This window comes from Barbus barbus, assembly GCF_936440315.1.
Source record: "Barbus barbus genome assembly, chromosome: 24".
Lineage (NCBI taxonomy): Eukaryota > Metazoa > Chordata > Actinopteri > Cypriniformes > Cyprinidae > Barbus > Barbus barbus.
In genome coordinates, this window is record NC_136752.1 from 14,734,571 (window position 1) to 14,747,028 (window position 12,458).

General features: G+C 36.2%; 1 protein-coding gene across 1 annotated transcript in view; it reads left to right on the forward strand.

Moving 5' to 3' along the window:
• LOC306843827 (sec1 family domain-containing protein 2-like) overlaps positions 1 to 12,458 on the forward strand; it is a 114,277-nt gene that overhangs the window by 47,420 nt on the left and 54,399 nt on the right. The window contains exon 5 of the mRNA XM_079375510.1: positions 7,077 to 7,350. Coding sequence (XP_079231636.1) covers positions 7,077 to 7,350 — 274 coding nt within the window. The remainder of the gene's footprint in view (positions 1 to 7,076; positions 7,351 to 12,458) is intronic.

Sequence of the window (12,458 nt, forward strand, 5' to 3'; positions counted from 1 at the left end):
AATCTCATTGTCTTCTTGTTTCATTGTTTCCCCTTTTATGACACTCTTATCCATTCATTGTGATTGCATTTAAAAAAAAAAAAAAAAAACAGAACATTCTTTAAATTTCTCCATTGTCTTTAATTGAAGAAAGTAAGTCACACAAGTTTGAAACGACGTGAGAGAGAATACTGTGAATAATGAAAGAATTGTACATTTTTGGGTGGAGGATCATTTTAAGAAGGGAGAAACCAATGAATGTACTATGTAATTTTAATAGTAATTTGAATGAGTTTTTGCTCCTGGCCTATTTTAGTGGAGTCCAGCCTTTCCTCACTTACTGACATCATGCTTTTATACACAGAACTTATTTTGGGCTGGTTGTAACCTCTTGACAGCGAAGGGTATTCTTAGGGTGCTCTGTTTTTACAGCCCTTCTTATAAAAGGCTTCAGGCATCAAACATACACGCATCAACAACATTCCTCCAGCGGTGTGCCCACAACAACAGTACCCCCTCCCCATAAAAGGTCCCGTCTCCCACTATCTTACCCCAGAGTCCCTGCTGCCCTGAGGGCCGTAGAAGGGCTCCATTGTGTGGAGAGAGGCACCTGGTTTTGGTTAGTGCCAAACTTGGATACACACTCTCTCTCACACTCACACAAATACACACACAGCAGGGTCAGCTCCCTCTAGAGGCCCATCTGGAGTTCATTTCCTGTTGGAGACAGCAAGCCATTACAGGCGTGGCCTGGCAGCCTCTTGTGATTGGATGAGAGAGGGTGGGGCAAAACTGCACGGTCATTTCAATTATTGGCTTATGAGACCTTTTTTCTTTCATTTTAGGAATTTTGTGCAATTTTGAGTTTTTACATCACACACATTGAGAGTGAAACAGCCGGCTTCTGGAAGTAAAACTCCTATTCATTTTTTCCATAGGGGAATAGACTTTGAACGACAACTTATAAACGTGTCTGTAAAAGACAGACCTACTCTGAGCTACAAGGCTGTTAATCGATGGTTTATGCTTTTTTAAACCATCATCCTGCATTATTTCAGCTTATTTTTCAAATAAGTGTATTTAACAGCATCTCTCCTGGTACAGAACTACATTACACATTATTCTGTAGACTGAAGAGAATTCTCCACCAACCAGAGAATCATGACGCGTAAATTGTTTCTTTCTTTCTTTAAAGGCATTAGGCACATAGTCTTGAACCTTTGTGCTTTTTTCCCATTTTCAAATACTGTTTTGCTTCAAATCAAAATTTGTAATGTTTTGATTCACCTCATTGCTAGTTGGTTTGGCTCGGCTTATATCTCATAAACAAAGACTTCTTTGAAAACTCTACAGTATATGGGAAAAATACTCCTGGAACCAAGGCCCCTGAAAAAGTGAACGGGAGCTTTTACACTCGATTCTAAAATGGCCAATTTCCCCTCAGAGATCTGTTAATCTTTAGGGCTAAATGATTATTGCTCAGACCAGTGATATCACTCGAATAATGCAGATTTAGTTTTGTTTACATTGTTTACCGAAGCTTTAATAGTTCAGTGAAACAGAATTATGCTTAATGAATATCATCCTTAATGGCGACACTGTGGTGATACGACTTAAGCTTTACTGTAACCCTGTTTATCAGTAATTGCAGCTCATTTTTATTGTAGTATGTAGCAACAATAGGACACCATTAGCTAATTGTGGTTAATAGCAGCAGTAATGCGTGGGCAGGCGTCTGCTCTCTTAATAATGGTTTCCTATGACTATAGTTCTCAACCACACAGGCCTCTTCTAGAAAACAAACCAAAAACGTGTACCTCACACTGACAGGTTTTTTATATATACTAAACTTTAGCAAAACTAGCCGCTGTTTTACAGAAATACCACACCACATTTTATTGCTTAAACTTCTTGTTTTGGTTCATTTGGGTTTGGGTTTATTAAGACAGGAAAAGAGACTCAAATGGTGACGGTATTTTATGTTATTTTCAGGCTTAAAACTTTATTTAACGCTACAAAGGTAAGCCAATATGCTTAGCATTCAGCATGCTGCCTTTACCACAAAGTACTTTCTGTCTACATAATGTGTTCCTTAAATCTAGGGATGTCAAAAGTATTGGCACCTCAGTCAATAGTAAAATAATCTTTCTACTGTTATTATGTATTGACTTTTGCATGTGTGGTGTCTGACTAACAAGTGGCTGCTTTTCATATACAATGTGTTTAAAACTTCTCAAAATGCTTGTTTTTGGGAGGTAAACAAAGTCAGATACTTGACTTGATAGTTGTTGTCTTGAGGATTGCAGTAAAGAGAGAACTTTTTTGAACTACTTACTTTTTCTTAAAAACAAGAGATTTTTGTGTCTTAACAACAGTAGATCTCAGACTCATGTTTGTTGGTTAAATATGCTTCTGTTCATGTACATTTTCAACAACCAGCAACTTGATTTCCTGTGCCGCAACGACTGAACCAATTTTAGAGTGATCTTTTAGATAGTGGTGTTGAAAGTTATTGGCATTTTGATTTCAATGCATAACTGCAATTGCAGTAGGAGTATCCAAGTTTTTTTGGAAGCCACATGTTACCAAACCCATGTCGTTTGTGGCCAAGTTCTTCCTTCAGCCAAGATCTCATTTGGTTTTCAGATTTTTCTGCATACTTCGTGAATTGATTAATCTGAAGGCTTCTAATGTTAGGATTGGGTGGAGAGAGAAAATGCTTCTCTGAGGACTGTTTGAACTCTAGTTTTTCAAATTTCTTATATTCCTTACTCTACTTTGTCAAGGAAAACCCCTGGACACTATTAGGGGAAATAACGTCTCAGATCACTACATCAACAGCTGTAAATTTAAAATCTGTGCATTTTTCTCCCATGCGTGTTCACATGCTTGTGTTTGTGTCTCAGCAGGTCACTTTACTGAACAGCCCAGTTAGGTGAACATGACCCTCATGCAGATGTCAGGTGCTCTAAAGAACACAAATACAGACCATTAAGACCCGGGACGCATAAGAAAAACTTTTAAAACACAGCACACACACTTTACGCTCAGACAAGTATATACACACCCATTCATTCAAGTGACAAATGTTCACCTAAAACACCTCCCAGACATCTTTTAAACGAGCTAAACAAAAACTCTACCCTGTACTATCCCGTCTAATACTAATGTGAAGAATTACTAAGCAGTTCAAGGCTCAGCAATAAGAATTCCGTTGGCCCAAGGTCAATGTGAGAGAGTTTAGTTCAGTTAGCAGAACTGTGACTTGCACACATCTCCACTAGATGTACATTTTGAATAATGATTTTTTTTTTAATCATATACATGCATTTTCCTATACAGACTATATAGCATCTGGATTGTTATATAACTGTGATATTCGGTTCTGAAATTTGTTTGGTTGTCAATTTTTGGAGTGTAATTATATCTGTATAATTTCCAAATATTATTGAAAATTATTATTGCAAAAGAGCATTTTATTAAAAAATAATAATAATTATAAATAATATTTATCAAATAATTATCACATATGAAATTAATATAAAAATTATAAATTAAAAATGATGAATTTAAAAAATATAATTTTATATTCTTATACCACAAATTACAAATTAAAAATATACATTTTAAATGTGTGTGTTTGTACCAGTGTGTATAGGGACAAAATGTTAGCAGGGCAAGTACAAGTTGGATCTACAGAAGCTGAAAAAAAAATCAGAATTTTAACAACCGGGTGTGTTTTTCCCTCTTCCTCTGGTTGTGTCCTAGCTTGCCTTGACTACCAAGTGAGATCAAGTGTCAAAAAACAAGTGAGGTAGTCAAAAAACAAATAGGTGCATGACAGCCCCAGCACCTTTTATCCTTTCTAGCACAGAGTCATACTGGGCGAATGCATTTGAGTGTCCTTTTATGTACAGTAGTTTGTGAGGTCAGATGATGTTACGGTCCATTACCAATCAAAGATGTTGTAGAATATCTCTTACCATCATGAAGCAGTGACAACATCATAAAAGAATTCTCTTTTTCATGCTCTCTTTCTCTGTATCTCCCTCCATCTCTGTCTCTCATCTTTCTTTCACCAGTAAATGAAATAGAAAAGAGAACGCCTAAGCTCTGTTTCACAAATGTTTGGACTAAGGGTTCCGCATGGTTTCAATTTCACAATGTCAAAAGATAAAAATGTGTTTTGTGGTAGACTGGTGTGAGTCACGTGTCTTTGAGGGAGTTTGTCTTGTTTCTCTTGATTCACACTCATTGTTAGACACGGATCTGGACTTTGATTCAGAAACAAGAACAAGACAAGATGTGGTGCTCACGTTTGTTCATCTCCTTTGTTCACAGAATTACTGATTGCAATGTTCGTTGACGAAGTGTTTTGACATTTTGCACATTCTCAAGTTAAGTGATGATTTATATATGTAAGGTAATTTGCATGACACCATGAAGGTCTGTTCTCTTATATGCTCATCTACTTTGCACAGGTCTCCAAAATTCCTGAGCAAATCTTTTAGCCCGCATAATAAAAATTGGCAGCCACACCATCATCGGAAGAATTTGACGGTTGGCTTACCAGACCCACTTCCATTTCTGACAGAATTGGATTGTTTGTTATTAATGACCTTTTCCTAAAAGAAATTTATAGATTCACAATGGTTCCTCTCATAGAGGTGTTTCTTTTTAAATGTATATTCTTTCGTTGATGCATCACAGGTGTGATTCAATCCGATTCCAGTCAATGTCCTCCCTACATTTCCAGGCCTGATTTAGAATGATTATGTCCAATGGAGAAAGAGAGAGTCCCTCATATCCTGGCGGTCTTGCTGGGAGGTTACATGGTGCACAGATCTGGATTAGCCCGCTGGGGTTCGACTTCCTTCGGCTCGTTGAATTCCTCCAGAAAACAGTCCAAATCTTTTCAAAGTCATGAGGAAAAAGGACATTAAATAAAAAAAGGACATGTTAAATATATAAATCTAAATTGTAATCTGATCAGAGATCCCGTATGCAATGGGGAAGCTCATCCGCTAAAGCAGGTGACAGTGTGGAATTACATTTAATGTGAGAGAATAACCTACAACACACTCTATTTATTCTCTTTTGATTGATAATGGTTACCTCGTAAGATGATTCAGGTGGGCCGCTCATGTTCGGAAGGAAGGATGACATGCGGGGGCCTAGTGGGCTGAGACTCCGTGTTTCAGTGCTTTGGAATGTATTGTTTGGTTGTCATTGTACTCTCAGGCTCAGAGGGAGTATTTTGTAGTTTTCAGATATGAGATTCTGAAGCAAGGCCAGTTCAGCTCTCTCCAGAGAGAGAAACCATGTTTGTGTTGGGCAGAACAGCTCTGCTGAGCTCAATAGGGACGCTTTTTTTATTGCAAATGAAATCCATCCTCAAGGTTATTCGATTTTAGAGGTTTCTGATACACACAAGTACGCAATCATTCTCAGACACACAAAAACACATTGATGTGTATCTCAGCAGTCTGTCCTCATGTAAACCGAGCAGCTTTTCCAGTGAGCAGAGTTGAATTTGTTCTGATATCACCTCCTGTAGACAGATGGCATAACAGAGATATCATTTGTGGAAACTTTTCAGGTCATCTGCACTTAACCTTGGTTTGGCATAAATATTCCCATTCTCTATGTAGGGCAACTTGAGATGCCTTGCAACTACTAAATGCAGGTTAGGAACTGATGGCATAATAAACTTAAATAAAATAATTATACTTAAAATAAATATAATATACATTAAATAATTGGGTAACACTTTACTTAAAGCCTTTATGTATAATGCATTATAAAGGGTTATTAAAGGGTATAATGCATATAATAATTATGTGCATTGTGATACATTATATATTGGCGTAAACAATTATAACCAAATTTAAAATGCATAGTGTAACAATGAATTGATAAATATAATGTATTAACTGTGGTTACAATTATTCAAAAGATTGTACAATACATTATAAGGTGCTTTACCGGCATAATTAATGCATTAAAACTACTTTTATAATCCATTATACTGTACATAAAGGCTTTAAGTAAAGTGTTACCAATAATTGTGTTATTATGTTTTGTGTTATGACACATTGTATTAATTTGAATGTATCAAACACACTATTGTTCAAAATTTTGGAGTCAGTCATTATTATTATTATTATTTAAAGAAATTATTACTTAGTAAGGATGCATTAAATTGTTCAAAAGTAACAGTAAAGACATTTGAATTTGTTACAAAAATTTTCAGATAATTGCTTTTTTTCTATTACAGTATAAGAGAATCTTGAAAAAAGCATTTCTGCATTTCAGTTTCTGCAAAAAAATAAATAAATAAGCAGCACAACTCTTTTCAACATTGATAATTAAAATAAATGTTGAGCACTAAATCAGCATATTAGAATGATTTCTGAAGGATCATGTGACACTGACACAAAATTAGATTTTAAACATTAAAATAGAAAAGTTTTATATATTTTTTCAGTTATGATAATATTTCACAATATTGCTATTTTTACTATATTTTTGATCATATATATTCTGAAAATCAGTGATTGTAAACCTAGTGCTATTTAAATGTGGTATAGTTTATTAAAAGAAACTTTTTTCTGTGCCATTGTAAAAGGTTTCCTTTCCCTGTCTTCTATTGGTCAAGCAAATAGATTTGATTGAACCTCCCTTTATTTCAGAGGCATCAACCTAAAAATGTCGTACCTATACTTATTGTTTCATATTATGCTGTGATGTGAGAAAATGTTTTAACGAAAAATGTATGCTCTTCAGCTTTAAAAGATATTTTTGCTATCTCATCCACAAATTTGCTCAGTAATTTTTACGAATTAGGTATTAGTTCATGGTCAGAACGAGTAATTGCTCCCTTCAGACCTGATTTTCTAAAGAATTTAACATACGCAGAATTGGAAAAACCTGCGGTGGAGGTCTCTGACATAATGATTGATCATGTCATGGAAATAACTATAGCAGAACTTTGTAATTCCTGCTGGATATATGTCACAGCTGTAGTTTGATAGATGCAATGCTTTATTTTTAATAGTCTTAATAGTGCTGATGAATGTCTTGTCTCTGTTCTGCAGGCCTTGGGGGATTCGGACCTGGCAGAGGTTCTGAAACAACTTCTTCCCCTCATAAAGTCCAGTGAGTCTGGAACAGGTTCTGACTCTAGTGAGCTGAGTGTGGATGATCTTCTGGTGCTGCTGGTCTATGTGTACTCTATGGCCAAGGAAGCATGTCCGGGTGGTACTGATGAAGAAAAACATGTTGAGAAGGTGGAAAATGAGTTGATTGGTGCGCTGACACTCCGACTCACCCGGCAGACCTCATTAAGCCGTCTGCTGCAGGAGATCACGGGTAAGTGGTTGAATACTTGTTCAACATGATTCCAGTACCCTTAGAATAAAGCAGTAATGTGTAGAAACGTTGTGGGTTGATGGGAAGGGTAGATTACTAATGATATACTGTCACATTATTGTCACTAAGTTTCCACATTACAAAGATACTTTTCATGAAGCTGTCAAGCCCAATCTCAGTGTAGCACACTAGTGATTAGTGCTGAAACATTTAAACAACATTAAAACAACCACCAGCACAACTGCTGCACAGCTGCTCTGAGCTCTCCACTTCACAACTACATACATCAGTGGAACAAGAACAGCACTGCTTGCCTGTAAAAGGACTCTGACAAACCAGCCCCATTCGCCCAAGCCGCTATAAGTTGGAATCATTCTATGTCTCATGACACACACATGGATAGTATAACCTTTGGACATGTCCTGAGGTATGACATGCAGCATTTTGCTAATTGTTTTATGCATGTAAATTCTGTGAGCTCATATTATTGAGAGATAATATACATATTATTGTACATCTACATGTACTGCGGTATTTGTAGGGGATGCACAATTTATTGGTACCGTATCAGTTTTATTAAAGATTGGACAACTTAAAGGGATAGTTCACCCAAAAAGGATTCTGTCTTTAATTATTCACCCTCATGTCGTTCCAAACCTGTAAGACCTTTGTTCATCTTCAGAATACAAATTAAGATATTTTTGATGAAATCCGAGAGTTTTATGACCCTGCATAGATAGCAACACAACTGACACATTCAAGGCTCAGAAAGGTATAAGGACATCGTTAAAGTAGTCCATGTGACATCAGTGGTTCAACCTTAATTTTATGAAGCTACGAGAATACTTTCTGTGCTCAAAGAAAACAAAAATAGGAAGGAAAAAAAAGTAAGGATGTGACGTGTGGCCAAGTATGGTGTTCCATACTTGGAATTTGTGCCCTGCATTTAACCCATCCAAGTGCACACACACACACCGTGAACACACACCCGGAGCAGTGGGCAGCCAATGCTGCGGCGCCCAGGGAGCAGTTGGGGGTTTGGTGCCTTGCTCAAGAGTCTCACCTCAGTCGTGGTATTGAGGGTGGAGAGAGCGCTGGACATTCACTCCCCCCACAATCCCTGCCGGACCTGAGACTCGAACCCTCAACCTTCAGGTTACAAGTCAGACTCTCTATCCATTTATTCAAATAACAACTTTATTCAATAATTGCCTCTCTTCCATGTCTGTCTTCCTCATGCGTTCACGAGAATACCATGGAATATGCAGCTTTAAAATTGAAAGAAAGAAATAAAATAAAAATAAATAATGGCTGCTGAAAATTCGGCTTTGCTGTCACAGTAATACATTTTAAACTATATTAAAATGGAAAACAGACATTTTAAATTTCAATAATATTTCACAATATTACTGTATCTTTCATCAAATAAGTCAAATACTGCATAAATGTCTGTTTTCAAAAAGAAAATCTTAGCAACCCAAACAGTAGTGTACACATGAATTTGATCATTTTAATATCACACCACAGAGTGAAAGCATTTACCTAATAACTCGAGAAATAGGGATGTTGCCTAGTGGGTAAACATTCGGGCTGGTAAAAGATGATTAATTGTCTTGCTGCTAAACTAAAAACAAATATTAGTTAAAATAGTTTCAAGATATTATTTATGTCTTTACTTTTTTGTATCGAATGAAATAGAAGTTTATTAATTATTAATTTAATGATTGCTTTTTTTTTCTCAAAAAGTGTTTCTGACATTGTGTATGACTTAGAATTTGGCTAAAATTATTGGAACATTTGACATTGGAACATCAGCTGAGATTACGGCTCTGATGCCTTAAAATTCTCCCTCTGTTGGCAGCTCAGTAGGTTTTGGAACATGGAACATGTGTCAGGTTGTTGTCCGTCATTTACAGTGCTGTGTGTTACGTTGGAGGCAGAGTGAGAGAAAAGATGAATGAGAACTGGGTCAGAGAGAAGCCAGGATTACATGAAATGGATGGAGACGGTAAAGTGATCGAGTTAAGATGAATGTAGGGAAACACCTCTGCCTTCTGTCTTCTTTTGTCCTCAGGAATACGCACTCACCACCCTCACACCCCATCAGTCACACACACACGCTAACACACTGCTCGTTTTTAGGGTGGAATCCACTTCCAAAGTAAAAGATTCAAATCTTTGATTTACTTTTTCCTCAAACGTTCTCCTTTCCCTTTTTTCTCTTTTTTTCATGCTCTTGCTCTCGGTTTGGTGACAGCTGATGGAAGCCATCTGAATCTGTGGCCCATATGACAGCCTGTAAACCTGATTCGGCCTGATTTGTGATGGCAGGAATGAACTCTGTACACTCGCTGCCCTTTAAACCAACTCATTCCCAGGCTTTAGTTTCTTAGTAATTTTTTCTTACCGTCTACATAATGTTGTGTATTCAAGGTTACATGGAGGTTTCTTGAAAGAGTGTGTGCCGGTCATCTTTTGAAACATGACTACAAGTTCAACTTTTACATCCTTGAGCGCTCTGCTCTGTTTTTGTTTAAGTGTGTGTATATAAGGTTGTTTTACTCCTGCGGTGATTTGATGTTGTACTAAAGTGAAATTCAAAGTGCCTATTAGGCTGGTGGACACACCCTGAGAGAGTCGCCATCAGCGCAGCCTTCAAAAGCGTGTAATATAGATGCTTTGCCGCAGTGGTCAGACTGGCATGTGGTCCTCCATCTTTACCGTGTCGTTTCAAATCTGTGTGTGTGTGTGTGTGTGTCAGTGTGGTTGGAATCAGGGTTTTTAGGTTTTATGAATGTTTCCGTACCTGTGGGGTTCAGAAAGGAACAAGCTGGCATGATGCAGCATTGCGATTGTTGGAAAATATGTTGTAACTTGAGTATACATGAACATATGCTTTCTTGAACTTCAAGTTCCATTAGGAAATAAAGCCATGATATTATATAGTATTATTTATTTAATAGTAAATTTTATAAAGTGTGTGTGTGTAGATTGTGGTCATCCTAACACTTATGTAATAATAATTATATTAATAATATTAATTTAGCAATAATAATTAAATACCACATAATAAATAAATAAATACATAAATAAATAATACTATATATATATATATATATATACATATATATCATTTTAGTTTTTTATTTATTTTATGTATATTTATATAATACTATAAAAATAATTAATTATTTTTACATTTACATTGTTTGCTGTCATTCTAACACTTATATAATAATAACTATACTAATAATAATTTATCATAATTTAATAACACACAATTTTATGCTGTATATTATGAATCTGTGATGCCTAAATTCACTTTTATTATATTATATTATATTATTTATATTATATGGATTAAAATTATATATGCATTCACTTTTTCTCTGCTCCTTCATCTTTCATTCTTGTCTTTCTTTTCTTATCTCGCTTTAATGAAGAATGCTTTGCTTCTGTAACAATATTTTATGCATTAAAAGTTCATATTAATATAATATTAGAATGAATATTAACTTTCTTCTCCTTGTTCTTTCATTCTTGTCTTTCTGTTCTTCTCTTGCATTTATGAAGAATGCTTTAGCTCTTGCTAACTTCCTGCTCTGTTCAGCTGAGGGGCCCCTCGTTCCCTCTCTCTGTCTTTTAAAGTGTATGGCTCTTTCATTTAAACACAGGACTGCCAGTTACAGTGCCAATGCACACCAGGTGTGTCCAGGAAAATCTATGACTGCTTATTGACAGTCATTTGTAGGTTTTAAAGGAGTTTTTGAGCGTATGAACATTTACGTGTGTGCCTGGACGCACGTGTGATGAAACTTCTGCCATATGTTTTCATCATCAGTGTAACAATCAAATTATTTAACAATGAAAGAACGTGCAGCTGTGGCTGGTATTCTTGTACGAGTGCCGTGCATGTGTTCAGTGAAATATATATTGATTGTGACATTCGGCTCAATTAAATTGGTCAGAATGGAAAGCAGGCTCGACTTGAAACCTGGTCGCTATGGGAACGAGCCTCTTACGCACACACACACACACACACACACACACACATGAACTCAGCCCTTGTCAGCATGGGAACCACTCTGCTCGAACTCTCATCTTAAATCCGCAGAAAATCAGCCGAGAAAGAAACTCACCCACACAAACATGAATATTTTCTGTCTGTCTGTCTATCTATTCTATATCTCCATCGTTCTAGCTATTACTCTATCATTCTATTTATCATTCTGGCATTCTATCTGTCGCTCTTTCATTTGTTTATCATTCTCTTTCATTCTACCTATCGTTCTGTCATTCTATTTACCTATCTTATATATTTACCTAGTTATTTATTTTTTATTTATTTATATTATCTAGCTGTCTTCCGTCTGTCCAACTGTCTGTCATTCCATCCATCCATCATTATATCATTTTATCTTCAGATGATTTGATTATTTATTTCTTCACAAAACTAGAAATCTGAAAAAACTGCAGCCTAACAAAATATTAAATGTTGTACTGTTAAATGTAAAAATGTAAATATGTATTATTGTTAAATGATTATTGTAATTAATATTATATGTTTTCATTATTGCTACTAAAAAAGGGCTGTGCAGGGACTCAAATGAATAAATCAATAGTTTTTTTTAACCAAATGACCTAATGATTGTCTGCTTATCCATCTATCGGTCTGTAAAATGACATATTGTGCTTGAGATGGCAGTCTCTACTTTGTTTCTTCTGTGAGTTTGATGTACAGCAGTGCAGGGGTGTTTGCTGCGGCATGTTATTATGATGTTATTGGAGTTCAGCGCTGTCATCACTGAAGCCTTGTGGCTTCACAGAGCAGCGGGTGGAGAGTCAGAGGTGAGGCTGTAAAGTTCCTGCAAACAGTGAGAGGTTGAGGAGTAGATCAGAACTGAGAAAGGGATGAATTCACTAGAGGATGGATAGAAAACGAGACAGGGGAGTGTTCTCACTCCTGTAGAATGTGAATGAAAATGTGTCTGACTCTAAATCTGGCTCTAATTGTTGTCAGTAACCTATGTTGTGTGTGAGTGGGTGTTTGTCTCTGCTTTTAATTAAAGCACAAGTCTGTTTATCTAGAAAAATGTTGCCATTTCAGT